Source organism: Nicotiana tomentosiformis, chromosome 4 (genome assembly GCF_000390325.3).
Source record: "Nicotiana tomentosiformis chromosome 4, ASM39032v3, whole genome shotgun sequence".
Lineage (NCBI taxonomy): Eukaryota > Viridiplantae > Streptophyta > Magnoliopsida > Solanales > Solanaceae > Nicotiana > Nicotiana tomentosiformis.
Window position 1 is genome coordinate 84,616,990 of NC_090815.1, and position 23,557 is coordinate 84,640,546.

A 23,557-nucleotide genomic window follows, 5' to 3' on the forward strand; every position below is an offset into this window, starting at 1 on the left:
ACATAATCAAGATACTAATTACATATATTTAATTATTCTTAGAAATAGATAAATCTGGATACTCATTAAATAATCTTCCATCACTTTCTTTTTTCTTTCCATTTTCCCCACCTATTCAAATCTCAAAACATTCTCCGAGATTCCACAATCCCCAAAAATACCAAAAACATAAAATTAATAATAAATAAATAAATACTATAGTATAAAAGAAAACACCTTTACATCATTACATGTTCCGGTCAGGTCACGAATCTGGTACGTACTCAATTCCCCATCCCTATCAGGTAACTAACAGCAAACAGCATTCTCACCGTTTCTTCCGGTCACCCGTCTTCCTTTTCTTTTCTCCCAGATCTCTCTCTCTCTCTCTCTCTCTCTCTCGCTATATATTCAAACCATTCTCAACTTCACATAATTTCTTCTTCTATTTTGATTTACAGTTAATTATTACAATCCTCTAAAGCATCGGCGACGGCAAAATGACATCGACGGCGGATGAATTCTCGAAGCTTAACATTGGTGGCGATTGGGCTTCCTCTGCTCCAAATCTCCAGAAAAACCTCTCTCTTCTTTCCCCTGAACAGGTTCTAATATATTTTTGCAAAAAGGATTACGTTCTGATTAGTGATTATCACTGCGAATTAACACATTGTAGACAGGCTATTTTACGGTATTTTTATTGTCAGTGTGTAAAAAGTTAAACTCGTTTGTGTAGTTGAATTGATATTGATTTTTATGTGTGGAGTTGAATTGAGATTGATGTGCGTGTGGTGATATTAGGTAGAGTTAGCGAAGGTGTTGTTAGAGAAGGAGCAAAGTCACTTGTTTCAGCATTGGTCAGAGCCTGGAGTTGATGATGATGAGAAATGTGCCTTTTTTGATCAGGTGTGTCCAGCTTTTTTTATTCTGATTTTTTATTTTTATAATTGTTTTTCCGGATGCATTTGTTTGTTTTAAATAAACTCGATTTTGATGTCACCATGGTACAACCTATGCATATTTAAGCTGGCTAGACTATGATCAAGTTTTACTTTTGAAGTATTTTTCTTTTCTTTAAAGCTCCGTTCTTGACTTTCACTTTCATATTGTTGAATATGAAATGTTATCCACAAACAAAGAAATCGTAATAAGAAGAGGAGCCTTGGCGTAACTGATAAAGTTGTTACCATGTGACCAGGAGGTCACGGGCTTGAGCCGTTGAAATAGACTCTTGCAGAAATGCAGGGTAAGACTGCGTACAATAGACCCTTGTGGTCCGGCCCTTCCTTGGACCCCGCGCATTGCGGAGCTTAGTGTACCGGGCTGCCCCTTTTTTTAAAGAAAGAAATCGTAATAAGGGATTATCATCCTCAGTAATTTGAGTGGGAATATAATTATATAAATACTGAAGAACCAATAAACGCCAAAGCAGAGTCTACGGTTAGTGGTCAGTGTTACTGGTGGATTTCAGATTACAGGCAAATATAGATCAAATGTGATTTTTAGCCAGTTTGGTCAAGCTTCTTTTTGGCCAAAAGTGCTTTTTTTCCTTCCTAAAGTTAAGGCGTTTGACCAAACTTTTAGAAGGAAAAAAATGCTTTTGAGTAGAAACAATTTTTGAGAAGCAGAAAAAAATAGCTTCTCCCAAAAGCACTTTTGAGAAAAATAAGCTTAAAAGCACTTTTGAGAAAAATACGCTTAAAAGCACTTTTTAAAAGCTTGGCCAAACCCTTATTACTGCTCAAACGCGCTTTTCAAATTAGTTACCCAAGCACAAACTGCTTCTTATCAAAAGTACTTTTTTGAAAAGCACTTCTCAAAATAAGTTGATTTTATAAGCTTGGCCAAACCCGCTTTTAAACAGACTGGTCGATCCTGGCTTACATGCAACATGTAAATCAAAGGGAAAAAAAACAGGTTGATCCTCTCCTCAAGGTCCAATTAGCACCTTCAATATAGCTTTGTTCAAAAGAATGCTTACTGAGAATAGCGAATGCTCAAACCAATTCCCCGATCAATGATCTCCAATCTCTCCAGTTAAGACCAGGGATAAATAGATTAAGACGACATCGAGGAAAAATGAAACATATTGAACCACACTGACTCTATAAATGGGGTTAACGGAATGTACCCCCTTTATGCTAGAATTTTCTGACCAATGAATACTGCTCAGAGTAGCTTTGGCTTCAAGACTCCGGAGTCATCAACTCATATCTACTGAGAAATCGACTCATATGTAACTGGAAAGCTTCTGCATGTCAACCTTGGCACCTAACACGGAGAGAATTCTTTTGTCCTAGTTGTGTGGTGTCTCTACTATTGATAAGGGAAATGCACCTTGGCTGTCTTTGCAGCGCCCTGTATTTTTCCCCACAACAAAGCTTCATCAGGACGGGCGCCAGAATCAATCCCATCAAACTCTTGTTTTTTGATGTACACAACAAAATCTGCACCATTGCATATCATATTGGCATCACAAACATGGTGCTTAGGCAACCCTCCTCTTAGGATAATAATAATAATAATAATTCCGGTCTTCTTGGAACCAACGACGATTTCACCATTTATTGCCCTGATTTCTCCTATGATGTCAATGACTATACCAGGATTGGGATCTGGCAGTCTGGATTTTCCTTTTAGAAAGAATGGAAGTATAGCATGTCACACAGTGAAACCATTGGTCAAGCCTGGAAAGAAGACAGGCTATGCATTGTGTTTCTTTCTTTTGAACAATTCAAGCTGACCAACTAGCTTTCAATTGCAACTGAATTTTAACAGTGCAAGCAATTTAACTCCCATTAGGTTGTTTTGGTTACTTACATGCTGAAATTCGGGATGTGATAAGGTTGTAGTTTGCTGTTTGCAAAATTAAAAAATTGATCTTGTTTCTCTTTTGCGGTTTAAAGCTTATATGACAATTTATATGAAGCATTTGCTCGTGCTTAATTATTCAAACAATACAGTAGCCAAAATTTGGAGTTTGTTGTCGTTGTTGAATATTGTAGAGCTGGTGGTTGTGGCAGTCTTGTAATGCCATAAATGTTATCATTTCCTGTTGGGCTTGTTTCCAATGTCTTCTACGCTTGTATTCACTTCTTACTTTAATTGTAATAATTATGAAGACTTAAGTGTTATTATTATGCTTTCTTTCAGATTGCCAAACTTAATTCAAGTTACCCTGGGGGTTTGGCAGCATACATTAACACCGCTAGGGAGCTTTTAGCTGATTCAAAGGCTGGAAAAAACCCGTATGATGGTTTTACACCTTCCGTAAGTCACTGAATCCTGTGTTACTGCTTTAGCAAAACCTATTTTGCTAGTTTTCTCTCTATAGAAGGTAACGTCAACTGTAACTTTTTTCATCAAGCAACACACAGAAGCTCAACTTGTGTTTTTATCTAATTTATTGGATTGGGTGCATGTTTGAAAGTTTTGATTTGGTACATATATTTCGTTTTATGTCTGTCAGAAATTAGTGCAGGTGCTGCTTATAAAAGAAACAATCTATATTTCAGAAATCTGGTGAATATTGTTTATGCAGCTACTTTTTTCCTGATACTATGCAGCTACAGTAATTTATTGTTTAGACGGAGTGTTGAGAAAAGTGTGCCACTTAAAGTACTTCTAAGCTACAACTGCGGTAGATAGTAGTGGTGTATGTTGCATTAGTAGAACATCCAAAAAATACCTTATTAGCTTTGGTTAGGTTTTCATGCCTACTGGTCGACATATTGAAATGCGAAGTTTAGCAGGTTTTGGCTATTTTTAGGTGCTTCAAGCCTTTGCTAAAGGTCAAAGTAATGAGTTTATGCTTTTTAATCCCAAACTGATCATATATTTTTCCTTCACAAGATATTATGATAGTCTCCAAATTCATAATGGAAACTTTTTATTGAGAAATTATTCTTTGCTGTCAATAGTCTTTTATGAGATTTGTCACACTTCCTTTTCTTGTGAAAAATGATATCTGATGCTCGATGTTGTCAGATTTTGATTGTATTTCCTTGCTCACTCCTCTTACCTTGAAAAATTCGGAAAATAATTGAATTCTTACTAATACTTATGTAACAAGCAGTCAAGCACTTAAAACTTAGATAATATATTGATGTCTGCTCTAGATTAATGATGCATTAAAAAATGTAAGTGAACTTGTGCAGGTTCCATCTGGGGAGGTTCTGACATATGGTGATGATAATTTTGTTCAATTTGAGGAGGCTGGAGTCAAAGAAGCACGGAAGGCTGCATTTGTTCTTGTTGCTGGAGGCCTCGGAGAACGTCTTGGGTACAACGGAATAAAGGTAGAGCACGTAAAAGTTTCATGGAGCATCATTTAACCATCACAAGATACATTTCTGATGTTCAAACAATTCTTTTGGTTGGTTGGTCTAGAGCTTATTTTGATTTTTGTCTTCAGTGGGTAAAATATGCAGAATATTTTGCAACTTGATTAGTAGTTGTATTCTGTCATTTCACCATGCAACTACTAATCTAATGTCTGGCTGCATAAGATCTAGTTCTGTGACAATTCCTTCTAATTACTTGCAGGTGGCCCTTCCTAGAGAAACAACTGCAGGGACATGCTTCTTACAGCATTACATTGAAACTATTCTTGCTTTACAAGAAGCTAGTTGCAGCCTTGCCGAAGGTTGGTAGTAGTGCATGTTATGATTTTGTAAATATTTTCCGTAAGGGACAAAATTACAGTTAAACTGCGTCTTGTTCAGTCCCAATTTTTCATCGCACCGTTAGCATAGTAAACCAACAAATTATAGAAGTTGGCAATTTGGTGTAACCCAAGCTCCGGGAGGTACCTCTTCCTGGACTGTTATGTTAGGGACTCAATTTTAAGGAGGTTGGGAAGGGTGGTTGTGCTAGGGGATCCAGTCGCAAGTTTAAGATTCATGAAGCTGCTTCCAAGATTTGTTGACCAGTGTTTCTATTTGTGGAGTTTCCAAAATTTTGATTCTTTAGAAACCTTTTAGAAAGTTCAGAAAACAATTTAAACCTTATATTCTATGCACATAGTGAGGGTTCATATAGCCGACCCTAACTGGTTTGGGATCGATGCATAGTAGTAGTAGTAGTCAGTGTTGTAAATAGCGAGCGCTACGTCGCTAATAGTGTGTGGCAACGCGAGGCGAGGCAGCTGTGCTTTTTTGGTCTGTTGCGTTGCGAATCATAAAAGGCGAGCGCCTCTGCCTGTGTAGCGAGAGGCGTTGCGAGGCGACACTATTTGGAAAAAACGGAAGAAAAGGCAGCGATTTAGATTAAAACACAAAATTAGGGCTTGGGTTTCACTTCTTCTCCTTCAGCGACGAGCAACGACCATTTCTTAGCAGAAAAATTAGGGCTTCGTCTTCTTCTTCTTCTTCCATCATCAGCCATCAGCACACTAACTCAGGTATGTTACTTTCTTTTCTTTTCTTCTTCTTCTCCTTTCTTCTTCTACTTTCTTCTTCTTCTTCTTCAGCTGTCTTTTTCTTTTTTTCTTCGCTCTGGTCGACTTCACCATTGCTGTCTTCTTCTTTTTTCTTTTTCTTCTTCTTTCTTCTTTCTTCGGTGATCAGCTCTTTTTTCTTTCTTTGCTTTGTTTTTCTTCTTTCTTTGCTCTGTTTTTCTTCTTCTTTCTTTGCTTTGTTTTTCGACCAGAGCTCTGTTATTTTTTTGGGTTCTGTTTTTCGACCAGAGCTCTGTTTTTTTTTTGGGTTCTGTTTTTCGACCAGAGGCAGAGCAGAGGCAGTAGCCCTTTTTTTTGTTTGCTCTGTTTTTTCAATTATAGACTTATAGTCTTATAGAGTAGAATTAATTGCATATTGACTTGATAATTTTTTTTCTATAAAACAGCATTGAAATGGCGTCATCCGATAGTAATAAATGAAGAAGATGATAGCCAATATAATGCTAACATTCATGAAGTTGTAGAATTTGAAAATCTTGAAGAAGAATAGATGTTGTTTGGTTTAGACTATTAGACTTTAGTTTATGAATCTACTATGACTATCTTTTGAGTCTTTAATTTTTGAATTGATATATTTATTAATATATTATTGTTATTGAGTTTTTAGTTATATGTATATAATATTTTATGTTTTTGTATAAATTGTCGCTTCACATCAAAAAGGCGAGCGCTTCGCTGAGCGCCTCTCGCCTGAGTGATGCGGGCCCTCGTCGCTATTTGTCGCCGCACGCTATCCAAAACACTGGTAGTAGTAATAGCAGTAGAAATAAAAGAAATGTTCCTTATGGATAAAAACGGTGTCAAGAATTCTCTTCCTTGGCGTAGAAAACAATACATACAAGCTAAAAAAGATTGGCTAAAAAGAATATCTTTATGCATAGAGATCTGCTAACATATCATGTTTCGGCCACCTAAAAGTATGATACATATCCTTAATACAATAAACATGTAGGAGTTTCCTGGCAACTAACAGCTTCCTTGTAATTAGGCAACTGCCAAGCGGAGATTCCTTTAGCTATTATGACGTCAGATGACACACATTTACGTACCATGGAGCTCTTAGAAAAAAACTCCTTCTTTGGGATGAAACCCACACAAGTAAAACTGCTTAAGCAGGTGAGCAACTGATCTGAAGAAGCCTATGAAGAATTAAGTCATAGTATCAGAACTCATATATTTCTTGATTTTTTTGCAGGAAAAAGTTGCCTGTTTAGATGATAATGAAGCACACCTTGCTCTGGACCCCCATAATAAATATAGAATTCAGGTGGATAATTGTATGCTGAATGCTCTTCCTATATTTAAAGATATGAATATTCTTGTATTCAATTGATGTTATTAACTTTTTCGGCTGAAAGTGCCTGAGTTTTGCCTATGCCTCTGCTTTATCAGACAAAACCTCATGGCCATGGAGACGTCCACTCACTTCTTTACTCAAGTGGCCTTCTTAAAGTTTGGTATGTTTTTACCCCTTTTCCCCCCTTTTCGTTTAAACCTTTGCTTTCTTTCTGCCATTCTCGTACACCTTAATGTGATTTTGGATGAACCAATGAACTACCCCTTTTAGCCTATATAAAAGTAATCAGTTAGAGAAAGATGGATGAAGGGGAGCCTTGGAGCAACAGTAAAGTTGTCTCCATGTGGCCTATAGGTCACGGGTTCGAGCCGTGAAGCAACCACTGCTTCCATTAGGGTAAGCTGTCTACATCACACCCCTTGTGGTCTTCCCTGGACCCCTGCGTGAATGCGGGATGCTTTGTGCATCGGGCTGCCCAGTTTGAGAAAGATGGTTACCCTTTTCTTTTGTAATTTCTGGTCTCATTCCATTGCTTTTTAACTTGAACTATAATCTTTAACCATGATCTTTATTTTTCTGGACCCTACCTTATACAGTGTATCCATCTTTGAAGTGAAGAAATGGAATTCATACTTTCAAGGCTTTTTTCCTTCGTGTCCTGGAAATAAAAGCTGATGTAAAACCTTTTCATTATAGCCTGTATCTCGTCACTATTGCACCCAGTTTGTATTGATTTTTTAAGAGGTGCACGTTTCACTTAAAAAGAGAAAGAGAGTTAACATATTTCTGTGATTGATGGTCCAAATTTTGTGCAATCTAGGCATGATGCAGGCCTAAGATGGGTTCTTTTTTTCCAAGACACCAATGGTCTACTTTTCAAGGTTAGTTGGATGCCTTATCTCTTTTTTGTTTCTTTTTGTTTTTGAATTGTTTCATAATCTGCTCATGTATGTTAGGACAATTTTATCAATCTGTACATTTCATTATCTTCCAGGCAATTCCAGCAGCGCTAGGTGTCAGCGCGATAAAACAATACCATGTCAATTCTCTTGCTGTTCCTCGGAAAGCGAAAGAAGCCATTGGTGGCATTACCAAGCTCACTCATAAAGATGGTACGCAGATGAGTAACTTACATCTAGCTTTGCATCTTGTAGTGGCCCAGGGAAAAGAACAGAAAAGTAGTAATAAATGCTGTGAACTTCGCAATGTTGGTGGCTTAATCTTTAGCCAAAATTTTAACAGGTCTCAAAAGTACTTGGATACTATCTGTCCGATCAGTTGATTATGATCCTATGAGTTGGTTGCCTATGATCTTCCAACAGCATTTAAGCTGGTCTTTTGAAAAGGTAACTTGAGACGAGGAATAGCAGGATCTGTCTGTTTCATGCCTGATTTCCTCAGTACCTGATGCTCCATACAGGGCATGAGTGGGAGAACATATACATACTTTAGATGTGCTATAATTGAGCAAACATTTGATTATAGAGATTCTTCAAAAACGTTGGACCTCTCAAAGGTATGTAACAAGGAGAAGATGAGAGAACTCTTAGTTATTTAAGATAAAATAGCCCTGAGAAATTTGTGGACTATGTGTCAGAAGATTCTGGTTGCTGATATCACTTTTTACATACAGTTATGGGTTGCAAGGGGGCTACTTGGACAGGTTTATAGAAATAGTTGGGTAGTAGGTGAAGCCACTCAGGATCATGTTTCCCCTATAGCTGAACTTACCCAAGCTTCTCTGAGTGGAAATGTTTTCTGAATAGTCGAGTCGGTTAATAAATATGTTAAGCCTTACAGTTTTTTCTTTTGAAAATTATGATCACACTGACTCTGCAATTATAAATAACATGATTCCATGCGGACTTGTGATCACCATCCTTTGTTGAACTATTAATTTTGAGATAGCTCCTCATATCATTGAACATATTATGAAAATAAACATTTTCTTGATCTGGTTGTAAGGTACAGAGTGTGCAGTGGCTGCATGCAAATGAGCTCTACTTCACTACAATTTTGAGTATTGAAACTCCTAGATGTGGATAATGTGATGAATAAATGTTAGAAATGAAGTGTTATGCGAGGGAGGAAGTCCCAAACCAACTAAGGAAAGATAATAGTTAAACAATTAAAATTTAATTAAAAAGTTGTAATTCACAGAAATAGAAAGGGATAAATTACAATAACTGACCCCATGAGCTTTAGCTTTCGACTTAACTTTTTCTTCCGAGCCTTCTCTGTATACATGAAGAGTCAATTAACAGTTGAGTTATCGAAGAAATTAAGCAATTTAGACAGGTTGAAATTGAGTTGTAAAATTTCAAAAAATGGTTTTGAAGTCAAAAATCAAACGGAAAAGGGTCAACTATACCCCTCTACTTTAGTATATTGTTCATATCTACCCTCCGTTATACTATCGGGCCATATCTACCCTTACCGTTAGTCAAACTTTTTAAAAATACCCTCCACCCAATGGAAAGCCACCAGATTAATAAAATAATCATTTTAAAAAAATTCATTAACCCATAACCCGTTAAACTCATCACTTAAAAATATGTAACCTAAATTTCTGAAGCGTCTTAACATATTTTATTTATTTAGAGAGTGATGGTGGAAGTAGGATTAGTAAGAACTTATATTTTTGGTTATTAGTTGTTCATGGTGGCATTAGGATGACATGTTGTCACTTTTTTTTCTTTTTTTTTTGTGGTTATAATATGGTATCCCTTTGTCTAATGTTATGCATACTTGACAGTTGGTTTGTATGTTGGTAACAACTGATATATACTTTAATAATACTTGTGTTTGGTTAATACATGAAGTTAGTGTACTTAGGTTGTTAAGTTGCTTTCCAACTTGTTGGTGTACTTTCTTCATTCTTGATGAATTCCTTAGACTGTAGCTTGATATTAAATTGAATCTCCTCTAATTATTTTCTAATTTTTGTTCATTATAAGTTCAGTTGTTACTAAGAATTATGAGTATCCCATCCCATAGTTTGGAATCTAACTTTGGTTCTTAAGGCGAGATTTGACGATAATTACTTGTTGCCCAAATGCTTAAAGCAGAATAAGAAAATCATGATGCGTGAATACTCATCAACAAAGGCTCACTGTTGGAGGAAGAAATACTTTGGTAGATGCCCTAAGACTTCAGAACTGTTAACCTAATAAGATGTTATAACCATTCAAGTCATGGTGGAAAGAAAATTATGATGAATACTCGGTACAGTTTGACATGGTGGAAAAAAAGAAGAGAGAAGTTAGAAGAAAAAAAAAGAAATTGAAAAAGGTAGAATATAATAAACATACAATAAGGATATTAAAAGAATTGGGACTCAATATATAAATGAATATATGATTGACGAAGGAGATGATAATATGCGAGGAAGAAGTGCAGTAAATAAAAGAGGTTTAACGGGTTATTAATGGATTTTTTTAAAAAAATATTTTTTTAATTTGGTGGCTTTCCGTTAGGTGGAGGGTATTTTTAAAAAGTTTATCTAACGGTAAGGGTAGATATGTCCCGATAGTATAACGGAGGGTAGATGTGAACAATATACCAAAGTAGAGGGGTATATTTTACTCTTTTCCCAAAATCAGATTAGTAAAACCAGACATAACAAAAGGACAGACCCTTTTTGTATTCTTTTTACATCCATCATCAGCTGTATCAAGAACAAATTCTGAGCTGTTGGGAGCTTGAAGCCGCGTTTAGCCGTTTAACTAACTGTTATTTGCCAATTCAGACCTATTTTACTCTGCACGCAGATTTGGTCCTCCGTGTAATCTGCACCTCCGTGTAATCTGCCTGCTATGCTTAATTGAATAAACTGGCATGGTCCTGAAATCAATTTAAATCAAAGTTGGAGGGTCTCAAAATTGTTTCATCCGCTGAATCATCAAAAAGTAAAAAACAAAACAATCAGTTGCTTTTAAGCAATGCCACTATATGCCATAGCTTGGCCAAGTCACGACAAGTTGGGCTGCTTCTGCCTGTCAAATTTAACCCATGAGCACATAAATTATGCTGTCTTCTATAAAGGGTGACATTTGAGCTCTTTTAATGTATACGTTAATTAACTTCGGAGTCTTTTCTGTTTCATTTGTGATATTCTTCATCAGCAATAATTGTCTGGGATTCAGATTCTAATGTACTTTTGCTCTTAGGTTAGTACTGCGAAAAGATTGATGTTGAACATGGTAGGGGTACTATGTGAAAACTCATGTGGGTCTATCTGACAATAAAAAAAAAATCCTTTCTAGGGCGAACAATGGTGATTAATGTGGAATACAACCAGCTCGATCCATTGCTTAGAGCTTCTGGATATCCTGATGGCGATGTCAATTCTGAAACAGGCTATTCACCTTTTCCTGGAAATATAAATCAGGTATGTCTTGTAGTCTATATGCTGAAGTGTCCTTTTATTTTCTTTCTTGCCATTTTTTCTCTGTAATGACTCAAGTTATTTGCCGTAGTATTTTACACATAAATTATTTTACCACTTTGTATAATAACCCAGATATTCCTGAAGTTCTTGGTAATTTTTGCCCATAATGCATGGATCCCCGTGGTTACAACTATCATGAAAACCTCCGTTCTTTGATGTTTTGGGTAATAAAAATCCTTAATCACCTATACATGGGGACCAATTCGCTTTGCGACGTTGGCGGACTTGATTTTAACATGCGAACTGATTTCTGTAAAGTAACTAAGGATAAAATGCTAATATGTTACTAGATTAGATGAATGCAAATTTTAAAAAGAAAATTACATTTTTCCTAAAAGTATATGTAAGGAAACACCTGATAATTATAGATGCCAATACAATTAAGGAAGATGACTGTCTTCATTAGGGGTGTGGCAAAAATGGCCCAAGCCCATCTAACCCGCCCAACATTTTACGGTTTGGGCATTGATACAATTTTCTGATGGGCTGATTTGGGCATTGCCCATTTCAACCCGTGGAATAAACTTAGCCCAGCTGCAACCCGTGAAAGTCCCCAAATCCAACCCGTGAAGGTGCCTATTTTACAACTGTATTTGTTTTCTCCACTTCCGCGTTTCGTCATCTACTATGAGAATTATGCTTATCCCCAGTTTTCCTTTATTTCTTTCTGAAGATTCCTAGAAAACTATATGCCAAGATTCTAATTCATTTTAGATGGCTTAATTTGATTGGTTATTATTTTTCTCTAACTTTTTAAAGTAATGGTTACTTTAATTATTCAGATTAAATTTTAAATTAGTAGAAGGCACATATTAATTTAATCATGACACAAATATTATCGTTAAAAAGTTTCCAAGATCTTGAATTTAATGTACTTCTTAATGAGTATACCTATGCAGTAGTATTATGTATTGTGATTATATGATTATACCTAATTACTGGTTTACTAGTCATAATTAATTTAGGAAAGTATTTTGTTTTTCCAATCTATGTTTAAAAAATTGTAATGAAAAGATAAATTTTTTGTTGTTGATTTAATTAATTGAGTCGCTTGAAAATGTTTATTGATGTCTATATTGGTATATCTTATTAATTTATTTTTGATACCACATATAAGAAATAAAACGATGGTAATCATTGTCAAATATTTTTATAGGATATGTACTTATGAAAATTTCCTTAAAAGAAAGAACAAAAGTTGGGTTGTTGGGCTATGACCCATGATTTAGCCCATCTTGACCCAGCTCATCTTAGCCCAAGTAACTTTTCGGCAGGTTTGGGTAATGACTGATCTATTGATCCAGCCCATCTTGACCCGCCCAAATTCAGCCCAAACCGCCCATTTGCCACCCCTAGTCTTCGTTAAATGTACAGCGCTTATTGGAAGTTATATTATATAAAGAGTTGCTTGGGCAGAGGATCTCATCAGAAACAGAGAGGTGAAGTGCCCCTTCTTTATGACAGTAGTTTATAATTTTTCGAGCATGTAGTCAGCGGTAGTAATCATGCAAATTATGCTGTAGAGGCCAAGTTCCTCTGTAGAATAGCTTTCCTTTTTTTTTTTGGTTACTTTCGAATAGAAAGTAATGTCTTACCTATGGCTGTCTTCATTTGCAATGCAGTTAATCTTTGAAATTGGCCCTTACATTGAAGAGCTCACAAAAACAGGAGGTGCAATAAAGGAGTTTGTTAACCCTAAGTAAACATCTACTCTTATATCTCTATACAAGACTTGTTTGTTCAATGTTGTGGTGTCGTGTTGCCTGCTATTCCTTTGAAAATATATGCTGGTTATCTTTTTATTGAATTTTTGCTGTAAGTCCAGGAAATTTTTCCACGAAAAAAAATTGTTGAGAAATGAACCACTGAATTTAATATGCTGCTAGGAATAAAAAAAGCTAAATGCAAATGAGCTGAACTTGATTCTCATAAAGTAGAAATACGGATCAGCTCAGATGCTTTATGTCCAATATGTTTGCTCGCTTTTAAGACATTACATTATACCGAAGATAGGAGTTTATGCTGATCTAATCACCTGACGGTATATCATCTATGGCTTTCCCAGTCCGATTTAAATCTCAGTTCCGAGATCGAATATTTCAAGTGTTTGTTAAGATGGTATGAAACAGAAGACAGTGATGGCAAAGTCGAGGAGAGCAGAGAGAGGTCATGATGTCACAATTCCTGGTGTGAGGGGAAGTGGTGGAGAGTGTGGATTTGCTGAAGAAGAGACACTGGTCATGGCGTTTGGATGCTTTCCCCTTCGTTATTGTAGGTGTTTGGCTTCTAGCTGTAGTACCTAGCTTAAACATTGAGGATGCTTGAGAGTTCCTGGTGCCCTTGTCTCCCTTCATGTTCTCATCTTCCTATTCACTGTTTGGTCCTTTGATTTCAAGTGCTTTGTTCAGTATACCAAGGTGAATGTCATACAGCGAACATATCTTTATAAAGTCAATCCAGCTAAGTTCTCTGGAATATAGAAGCTCTGCTTCTTTACCTTCGGAAGCCGGCTGGTTCGCTGTTCTCTAAAGATCTGGAGAGATTTAATTTGATTTCATGAAGCAACAGTACATCTATTCAAAGGAGAAAGAACTTTCAGCAGGCTTCCTTATCCTTTAGAGGAGACATTCGATACTAACTCTTGAACACTGGCCATGGAACTGAAGCTAAAGCTGTTGCTGCAAGCCTGCAACTGAGAAGTGGGACTGGAATGTCTTCGGATATCCTCAGCCACAATTTCATAAGCTAATTAAGGAGCAGCGTGTGGAGTCTTTTGTATTCTAGGGCTTTCATGTTGCTAAGATGAACACTGGTATTGCAGTTTGTTCACGAGGGATGGGATATTCTGCACACAACCTTCCCGTATCCCATTTGCTGGGAAGGTTTATTTTTGTCGTTTTGGCAAGACTGGAACATTAACATCCAATGACATGTAGTTCTCAAGGGTTGGTGGGTTGACTGACAGTGAGGACTTAGAAAGAGAAATGATTCCAACTCTTACTCTGGAAATTTTTGCATCTTGCCATTTTCTGTTTTTTTGGGACAGTCTGGTGATGATCCTAAGGTTGCGCTTAAAGGGATTGATTAGGCATCTAAATCAATTAAAAAAACATGCCAAAAAAAGTGGAGGTGATGCACCTGAGAGTGTAGCGTAGTGGTCAATGAAGTGGGTGCAAACCTTGTAGACCAGGTTTCATATCCCAGAGTGAATTAACAGTAGGCGATTTCTTCCAATCTGTCTAAGCCTTGGTGGTAGAGTTATTGGTATCTTTGTTGGTGGGAGGTAGCAGGTACCCGATGGAATGGTCGAGGTGCACACAAGCTAGCTTGGACATCACCTCTGTCAAAAAAAGAAAAAAAGGTGGAGGTGATGCTGTTCAGACTGTGCGCTTAAAGGATTGATTAGAGGCTCGTACTTTATAATTCATTTGCTTATTTGTTGTCTTTTTATACCTGTTTCTTCTAATTTCAACAGTTAGGCACATTGGTTGTTAAAATTCTCTCTTGTGATTTTAGTAGCTGATTTACCTCTTCTTGACTAATTTATGGCATCTCTTGCTGTAGGTATAAAGATGCTACCAAAACTGCTTTCAAGTCCTCAACTCGACTTGAATGCATGATGCAAGATTATCCTAAAACGCTGCCTCCATCAGCTAGGGTTGGATTCACTGTAAGTTCATACTGCTTTTGGCTTCTGATTTTGTTACATACGTTGTGAGTCATCTATGGTCAAGTTATCCAAGTGTGGAGATCACAATGCTTCTTACAATGACTCAGGTGATGGATGCTTGGCTTGCTTATGCACCTGTGAAAAACAACCCAGAAGATGCTGCCAAGGTATGATGAGAGGTTATTGAAATAATTTTATCCATCATATGTGGAGAAATGATTTCAGTAAATTGGCAAGTTTCTGTAAATTGGGGCTGGCATAACATTTTGATCCTCATGACAAAAGCCATCTTCCCTACTTCTAGTTCTTGCTTCTCATCGAAAGCTCTGATGATCTAGTGCTGGCTATATATAACAAATGTATTTTTCTCTGCTGGTTGGGTGTGGACCCCACCTGAGCTCCATTCTGAAAAATTTCAGTACAGAGGCCATAGGACTGAAGAATTGATGCTTCTGGCTTTTTCTTTCTTTTAATTCGACGTTTAGTTTTGTGTCAAATAGTTACCAGAAAATTTTCCAATTTAGGATGTTATCAAGTGTTTTCTCAAATGATTTCTGCTTCAAGCTCTTTACTGAGTTATTTAGATCTTATGCATACTCGTCAGATACTGTAATTTGGTTGTGTAGGTATTTCGTATCACAACCCAAGCATGTTTGTGGAGGCAGCATTTCCCTGTGGGATCCGAGATGACATTGTTGAATCTCTTTCTTGCATATGCAATCATAAGCTTATAATTAATTGGCATGCTTTGCTAAAATTTTCCCTCAAAGTAAAAAATGCAGTGGCATATTCCTTCTACTTTACTTTTTCCTTCGTCGTTTATAGCCACTATCCTAAGCCCTCTTTCACCAACTAAGAAAGTTGAAACAGCTTACTGACATTCTTAAGTCTTATGTTCTGACTTGTATTTCTTTGGCTTGGCATTTTTCGAAGTCTTTCTCAACAGTTGTTACTAACAATAACTCATAGGTAGTTATTGCTCTTGACGTGATTTGTTGTGGTTCACTAACTATTTTTTAATTGTCTCCTTTAAAATGATAGGTGCCGAAAGGAAATCCATATCACAGTGCCACTTCAGGAGAAATGGCCATATATCGCTCTCATAGCCTCATTCTAAGAAAGGTATTTCTTTCCTTCTGGGAATTCAAGTGAAAAGTTGAACTTTTCAGAGTAGTTCTTTCTTGACCTACGGGTATTGATACATTATGCACCAATTTTTGTGCAAACATCTACAGGATATAATATAAGGGAAAAGATTGCTGGAATCTGAAAGAGGCCTTTTAGGTTTTTACCATGCCCTTATAGTTTTTAAGTAACATTTAAACCAGCGGAATGACAATAGAAAAAAAAGACAAAGCAGAAGTTAAAAAGAAGAGTTGCAGCTCATCACTGGTTAGAGAACAGTATATCAGAACATTTTTATTTATAGTCATGTGCTGAACGAGTGGTTAGCAAGTCCAAACATAAGGTTACAGTTATGTACATTAACTTGGGTTATTACTGAAGATCCTTTTGTTTGGCCTCATAATAAAGCAATTTTTGGTCCTGCAACCTACTGTTTTCAGACGTTCACCTTTGGGCGTGTTCCTTGACAAAAAGATAGGAGAAATTTTGATTCTGAAACTTCTAATTGTGATAATATGAAGATAACTATCAACTCTTGAAACACTTTCCTAACTTTTTCCTTTCGTAATAGCCAGTGCCACAGATGAGTTCAGTTGGTAAACCTGTGTCGATCTAGTTGTGTGCATCAGTTACACTACATCTCTTTTTATTACAGGCTGGTGTCAAGATAGATGATCCGGTTATTCAAGTCTTTAACGGACAGGAGGTGGAAGTATGGTCTCGAGTTGTGTGGAAGCCTAAATGGGCGCTTACTTTCTCGGAAGTAAAAAGCAAAGTCAGTGGAAACTGCTCCATTTCACAAAGATCTACAATGGCAATCAAGGGGCGAGATATTGCCCTTGAGGATCTTTCCCTTGATGGAGCTCTCATTACTGAGGCTGTCGATGGTGCTGAGGTATGTCTCAAGTCGTTGATCAAGTTCTGATCTGGATGGCATTATAGGGGTGTATCAGCACCCCTGATATGTCTTTTAATTGATATATGAGTGCCTATATGCTTGTAATTCGTCCTCCCCCCGGGTTCAACATTTGTGATGAACATATCAGTTTGATCTTTGATACACTTACTGAGAATCATTTGTACAGGTGAAAGTGGGAGGTTCTGTGCAGAACAAGGGTTGGACAATTGAAAATGTCGACTGTAAGGATACTTCAATACCAGAAGAAATAAGAATCAGGGGTTTCAGATTCAACAAGGTTGAGCAGTTGGAGAAAACATATACCGAGCCCGGAAAATATTTTTTGAAGCCATAAGGTTGACACATCTGTACTGATTCAAAATTCTTTAGGAGCTCTGAGGTTTAGCTTGGTTAAACTGTGGATATTTATTGCAGATTCTGTTGCTTACGTTATGTTTCAAGGTTTTTTGTAACATTGTGACATAGGTGCTGGCTGTTATTTTGCCCCCAATCATTTGTAACTTAGTAAACTGGTGAAACATTTAGAAAATAATTCTTGATTTTTTTTAGCTTGGAAACAGAATAAGGTTGATTAATTAGTAATAAGTCCTTTTGAAAATTGTGTTGATTGCTTTTGAAGAAGTTTTCTTGCATTCAAGGTATGCTTGACGCTTATTATAAGCACTATTAGCAGACGTCACTCTATGCTTTGGATATACTTCCTCTGTCTGGGTAAATTAACACTAAATTGACTTGAAAGATTATCAAGGGAGTTCCATCGTTCAGTCTTGGCAGTTGAAAAGAAGATACTTGGAAAAGCTACTAAAAAGGGAGCCGGAAGTTGAGCTTGTGATTTTCAATTGCAGTACTCTATCTGATGATAGGCTCTTCCACTGTTTTATGACTTGCAGATCTTGTATTTCGAACTTGGAGAAGATGAATGTCCCTGGCGAATAAATGGATGCAAGGAGCCTTTCTTTTTTCCTGCTTGTAGTGTTTAATTATAAAGTCTTCGACTATTTTATGACTTGCAGATCTTGTAATTCGGGTTTGGAGAAGAAAAGTCCCTGGCGAATAATGGCTGCAATGAGGGCTCCCCCCCCCCCCCCCCCTTCTATTTTTGATATATGGAGTTGCACAAACTAACCAATAGGTGGCTGCTGGGAGGCCATTTATTAGGGGAAAGGAAAACGTCCATTTAAGATTGCCACAGCTTTAGCTTTAGCACTTCTTGAATGGTTACTTGATTGTTTTGATGTTTATCAATGGTTGTTTCCCATACGTGGTTATGCAATTTGCCCGATATTGCCAGGTTTAATCCGTGTTTGTATTGCTCAAGGTGGATCCTATCTTGGCAAGGAATGAGTAGGATGTTACTGGGATTTGATCTTCTTCAACCATAACATGAGGATCCATGTTTTAAAAGGTAAAGCTGGAACATACTGTATCTTGCCTCGGCACAAAGCATCCTCTAAGCGCCACAAGGAAATCATGGAAGGCTAAAATCTCATGGTTCTGACGTTTCGAAAGGGTGGGGCATTTGTGCCATGCATGCTTTATGCTTTTGACTGTTTGCCCAATTGCTGATGAGCAAACTGGGAGCTGAACTCCAGTTGGTAATGAGAAACAATACTGGAGAAGAAGAACCTGGGTTCTTCGCTTCAGGCACAACAAAATGTATTTGTTGCAATGAGGTATGGGTTCCCAAAGTTTGTGCACAGACGTTGTTTCAGAGTAAATCATTCAGTTAAAGATGATGCACTTTTATCACAATTTAATGGAAAGACAAGAGGGATGACACCAAGGAGATTGAAACTAAGGTATCTACTTCTGTCATAGCTTGTCATTCAGAAAGGACAAGTTCGATTCTGATAGTGCTAGTGCTCTAATCAATTGTGAATTAGAAGCTACTATGGCAATGCAGGTGATGCAAATCAAGCAATGGCGATGATAACCAGATTACGAGAAGAGAAGGCAACACTAGAGATGGAAACCCTGCAATGCCTCATGGAAGAGCAAGCTGAATGTGACAGTGAGGCATTACAGAAAGCAAATGATCTGCATGTACGTTGAGAAGAGAAAGCAACTCAAGGCCAAAAATTGAAAGAATTTTAACTAATTTTGTTTGCAGTTGACTGTTTTCGTCCAATTATAGACGCAATACAATGTCTCGCTCTCATAGATGACCCTTGTGTTAGACGCAGAACTTGAACTTCAAAACAGAATTTTTGGGACGTCAATATCTTGTAGGATCAAGGATGTAGCTAGGCCAAGTTACGAGTCCCCTAGAAGGGAAACGAGTTGACCAAGTAGAAGCAATATGCAAAAAAAGAAGTCTAAATGTTCCTATCAACATATAGAAATTAGAAATCAAAGACAACTGGTGATGTTAACTTGAACCTTTGGCTGCTCTAATATTAATAGGTTAAATTGTATGACCAAGTCATAATCTTCAGATTGTTTGATTGTCGTAACACATTACGTCGGCACTTAATGCCTATACTTCTCATTCTTTTTCAAAAATAGCGATACGGTGAGAATGGAAAGTTTAGGTCTATTGCAGTTAGGTAGTATCAGATCTTAGGATCTTGAGATTTATGAATAACATTTCTGGGGCATCTTGAATGTTGTCTCCGAGTCATGTCTGTAATATGCCAGATTAATAAGGGAAGGGTAGACTTGTCATTACATGTATATAAGGAGGGCATATTAGTCATTGAATGGACAAAAATTAGTTACGCAGTTAGTGGGAATTCCTGTATCGCTCATTACATTGAAGATGAAATAATATCTCTCCCTATCCCTCTTTAATCTGCTATTTTCGCATTGCTATAAACTCTTCAGAAGCTCTTCTTCCACTTGAAGCTTGTTAGATTTACAGGTTTGGTACTTAATCAGTTAAGTACATGAAATGTCACAATTTATGTATCATATTTTGGTAGGGTAAAGAGATTAAGAATGAAATCTGGATGAGTTATTTGAGGTTGTTAAAAAGTTTGAAAAGGGTAGAAGTAAACCAAATTTGGGTTTAATACATGAAATTTGACTTCTTTGAGATGATTAATTTGCTATTCATGGGAAGCTATGACTTCCTTTTGTAAACGATAAAGCTTGTCTATATGCTTAACTTTGTAGCACAATTTTCTATTAATTTCTCTATTCTTTTTTCTAATATTTGAGCTTTAGTTCTTTGTAGTACCAAACGCAAAAGAATGTACGTAGTTCATATTGGGCTTAACAAAATTGTTTGATGAGTAGTCTATGTTGATGACATTTAATTGACTAGTAATAATTCTTTGCATATTTTCACTCCATCACTTTCTAAGGGTCGAAACCTATAAAAAATATACGTGCATCTACAAATTCAAGTAGTAGAAACTTTTTATCTTTGGTTACGATATATTCCCAAATGGAATAGATTTATGAAAAAGAGAAACTTTGAAATTGATTTGCAGTATTCAGAAGTCCTATCATTCGAACTCATAAATAAAAGAAAAGAAAGAGAACAAAAGCAAGAAAGAAGACGAGAAAACCCGTGCGTAAAAGCGAAAGGCTGCCTCTTCTGTGCCATCACTTTGATTCAAAATAAGTGTCTTTTTACATAATTAAAAAAAAATTAATTTTATTTTTTTAAAATTTATCCTTATTTGTACATATCCCAATACAATTTTTAATTAAGGATAATTTTGTCAAATTATCTTTTTTTTCTTTAGGAGTTAATATTTTCTCAAGGGTATATCAAATATCAAAAATTCACTCGAAGGAATACTCAGTTAAATGTAAAACAGATGGATGAAAGGGACAAAAGTTGCTTATGAATTGGACCCAAAACCAAAAACTGGATTCATTCAGCTTTCAATTTTTTTCATTCATGTCACTTCTTTTTCACAAGGGAAGAAATTGAATTAAAAAAATGATGTAGATGGCGAATGTTACTCTCATCATTTTACTTTGTTTTTTACACTATTTTTTTATTAGTTTATTTCAAAAGAATTTTATATTTTTTTAATGAGAAATTTCTATAACCTCATAAATATTATGGGCATATATTTTTGTTTTGGCTTTTATTAAAACTATCAAATTTAAAGTTTATTAAACTAAATCTATGTCCAAACACTACTCAAATGCTAACCACATAGTACAAACGATGAACAATATACGTAAGATCACAAGTTATAAAAAAATTCTTTTTTCGTGAATTTCGTGCCGAATGAACCATAGCCAAACAAATTGAAACAAATAAGTAGAATATACTTTATCGATCTCCTGTAAAGCTGGAGGAATAAAATAACCACTTTTCGGGAACTCACTTCCCCAATTTTTTACTACTCACCCTTAAATCTTAATATTAAAGTAATGAACAGTTCTCCAAAATCAGCATTGTTAGAAAGACAAGATTTCTTCTCAATGGCTAAGATGCTTAACTTAATACAACAAGAAAGGAAGGAATATACTTAAGAAATTAAACCACTCTAAGAATGCCCCAGAGCCGTACATATCTTAATTAATCAGGATATCTCTTCTTGATTATGCTCTACTTTTTCAGACAAAAGTTGGCTATTTTCAGCTTATAGCAAAATAAACATCTCAGCTTCCCGAGTACAATAGAAGAAGAATCATAGCAATTTTCCACCACATAATGCTTAAGCTGTTTTGGGGAAATGGAGATGCTGCAGACTTCATATCACCAATCCTTTAAAAATTACAAAGAAAACAAATAGTAAGAAAGTTAATAAAGATGCTCAAGTACTTTCACTAATGCAGAAACTTCATATAGGAGTAATAGTAAACACTACCTGGATCCAGATGTAGCATAAATACATTTTTCATGACCTACAACATAAAAAAAACACAATGTAAATGTTAGAAAGGAATAACATTAAGTTTTCCATGCCTAAAAACTTCCCATAAGGTTCATCTTGAACTGGACATATATATTGGCCAGTGGCACAAGAATGCGGTTTTATATTCATATATTTGAGAAGAATACAATTATTAGATGAAAAGATAATGATCCAGGCCACTCACTGGGGTTGGTTTTAGTCAAGATAGCAGTTCCTCCAAAATTGCAAGCAATATCAGAATTACCATTCTGTTGGTAGTAGTGATTGAAAGCAAATGAAGCATGAGATAAAAGGGTATCGGGTTCAAAACACGGGCCACCGGCTTGGATCGGTCTGCAATCGGCCATTCCCAATCCACAAGCCCAGTCCAATGCATTCTGCAGATCAAATTGTAAAGCCCCGGCCCGTGCCACGCACCAAGTTGTCCCACCAAGGAATGTAGTGTTGCCTTCAGGAAATGGAATACCTGATTCCTCCTTCTCTTGCACCATCCCCTCTACTTCAACAACTATATATATATAAACACTAATTGAATCGAGGACTACACTTATATACATTGATAGTACTTTCTAAGAAGAGTTAAACATTTGTCATAGACATTCTATAAACCTTATCAAACTCTGACTATAATTAAACTATTTGAGCTAAAGCATATAGAACTATGTTGGACACCAAAAACGAAAATGAGTGTTTTCTTTAGTTGCTTTCCCCTACTAAAAAGAAGCTTTCCTCAGGCAAACAAGTTTATCCTTAATTTGCTTTGAGAGTTGTAACTCAGGACCCTGTTTGGGTAGTAACCAAATCTTTAACTCATATCCTTGACCATTAAAATGAAAAGAAAATCTTCAATTAACTTTTGGCTCCCCTTTTATCTTACTTGACTATTTGGGATGATCCAAAAAACTGAATCACAATCTTTCTTTCAGGTAAGGGAAATTTTCTATCTTCTTTTGATCTAAATAAGGTCAACCTCACGAACTATTTTATAGTGGCAACAAACAAATCCTTTTTAACTTTTGACCTTTACTCTTATTCTTTTCTTCCTTTGTAGAGCTAGCATTGATCACAAACTATTACATTCATCCATACATTTACCCACTTAATATTCTATTCTAAGATCATTAACAATGTTCATTTAACAAGCCAAAAAATCCCAGAGAATATTAATTAAGAAAAACATTGAGAAGTGTAAAACCTTAGTATAATCAGTCACTAACCGCAAATAAAGTTGGCACATTCTCCTAGACATTATGGTAAAACAACAGTGAAACAGAACATTAAAGTTTAAATTGGCATATTTTTCCCTAAACAGTAAGAAAGCAGCACAAATAAAACATAGAAAAAACAAAAGTCTTAAGAATACAGTATAATCAATAATCAAGAAAGTAGTAGAAAGTAAAAATTAATCACATAGACATGCACGATAGCAAGACTTGAAGGGAAAAAGGAACATTACCCACATAACATTTAATGACCAAAAAACTTAGAAAGATCCAAACTTTAAATGCCATTGGTGTAAAAATGGTTAAACCAACTTCTTCTCCTGCTGAAGAGAAGACTGAAACTATGGACTATTCTTCCTCTTCCTCTTAGTTAAGGAAGAAGAGTGAAGTGTTATAATGCCACTTTTAATACCTGAAGAATCAAACCATTTCTTCAAGAGAAATTTTCCTTTCTATTTTATGTGTGTTTTCTTTTTCTTTTTTCCTCTTTTGTGTGGAGTAGTGAACACTTAGGAAGCTAAGTACTTGTGCTGACAAGAGCTACTTTAAGCTAACTACTTGCCTGATGGACTTCACATTTTTATTTCTGTGTGGGTCCCATATAAAGGTCATC

At 36.2% G+C, this 23,557-nt stretch overlaps 2 protein-coding genes across 3 annotated transcripts; one reads left to right on the plus strand and one right to left on the minus strand.

Annotated features, from left to right (window-relative positions):
* Positions 1-237: 237 nt before the first annotated feature.
* On the plus strand, positions 238-17,496 carry LOC104119089 (UDP-sugar pyrophosphorylase). 2 transcript variants are annotated; one of them, XM_009630501.4, is made up of 18 exons: positions 238-284; positions 441-584; positions 781-885; positions 3,133-3,249; positions 4,137-4,277; positions 4,525-4,624; positions 6,426-6,553; positions 6,633-6,704; positions 6,830-6,894; positions 7,555-7,615; positions 7,729-7,846; positions 11,000-11,124; positions 12,807-12,883; positions 14,749-14,854; positions 14,962-15,021; positions 15,896-15,976; positions 16,635-16,874; positions 17,065-17,496. In XM_009630501.4, the coding sequence occupies exons 2-18, from the start codon at positions 480-482 to the stop codon at positions 17,230-17,232; spliced, it is 1,869 nt and encodes a 622-aa protein (XP_009628796.1). In that variant the 5' UTR covers positions 238-284; positions 441-479; the 3' UTR covers positions 17,233-17,496. The 2 variants fall into 2 exon arrangements, with proteins under 2 accessions (XP_009628796.1, XP_009628795.1); XM_009630500.4 differs by lacking the exon at positions 238-284 and having other exon boundaries at positions 366-584.
* Positions 17,497-21,241: 3,745 nt separating this feature from the next.
* Positions 21,242-23,343, minus strand: LOC104119088 (major pollen allergen Ole e 10). The gene is given in 5 exon segments (XM_009630498.4): positions 21,242-21,530; positions 21,533-21,570; positions 21,674-21,710; positions 21,906-22,229; positions 23,178-23,343. Coding segments are annotated over 5 exon segments (573 nt in total). The 5' UTR covers positions 23,233-23,343; the 3' UTR covers positions 21,242-21,411.
* Positions 23,344-23,557: the final 214 nt, after the last annotated feature.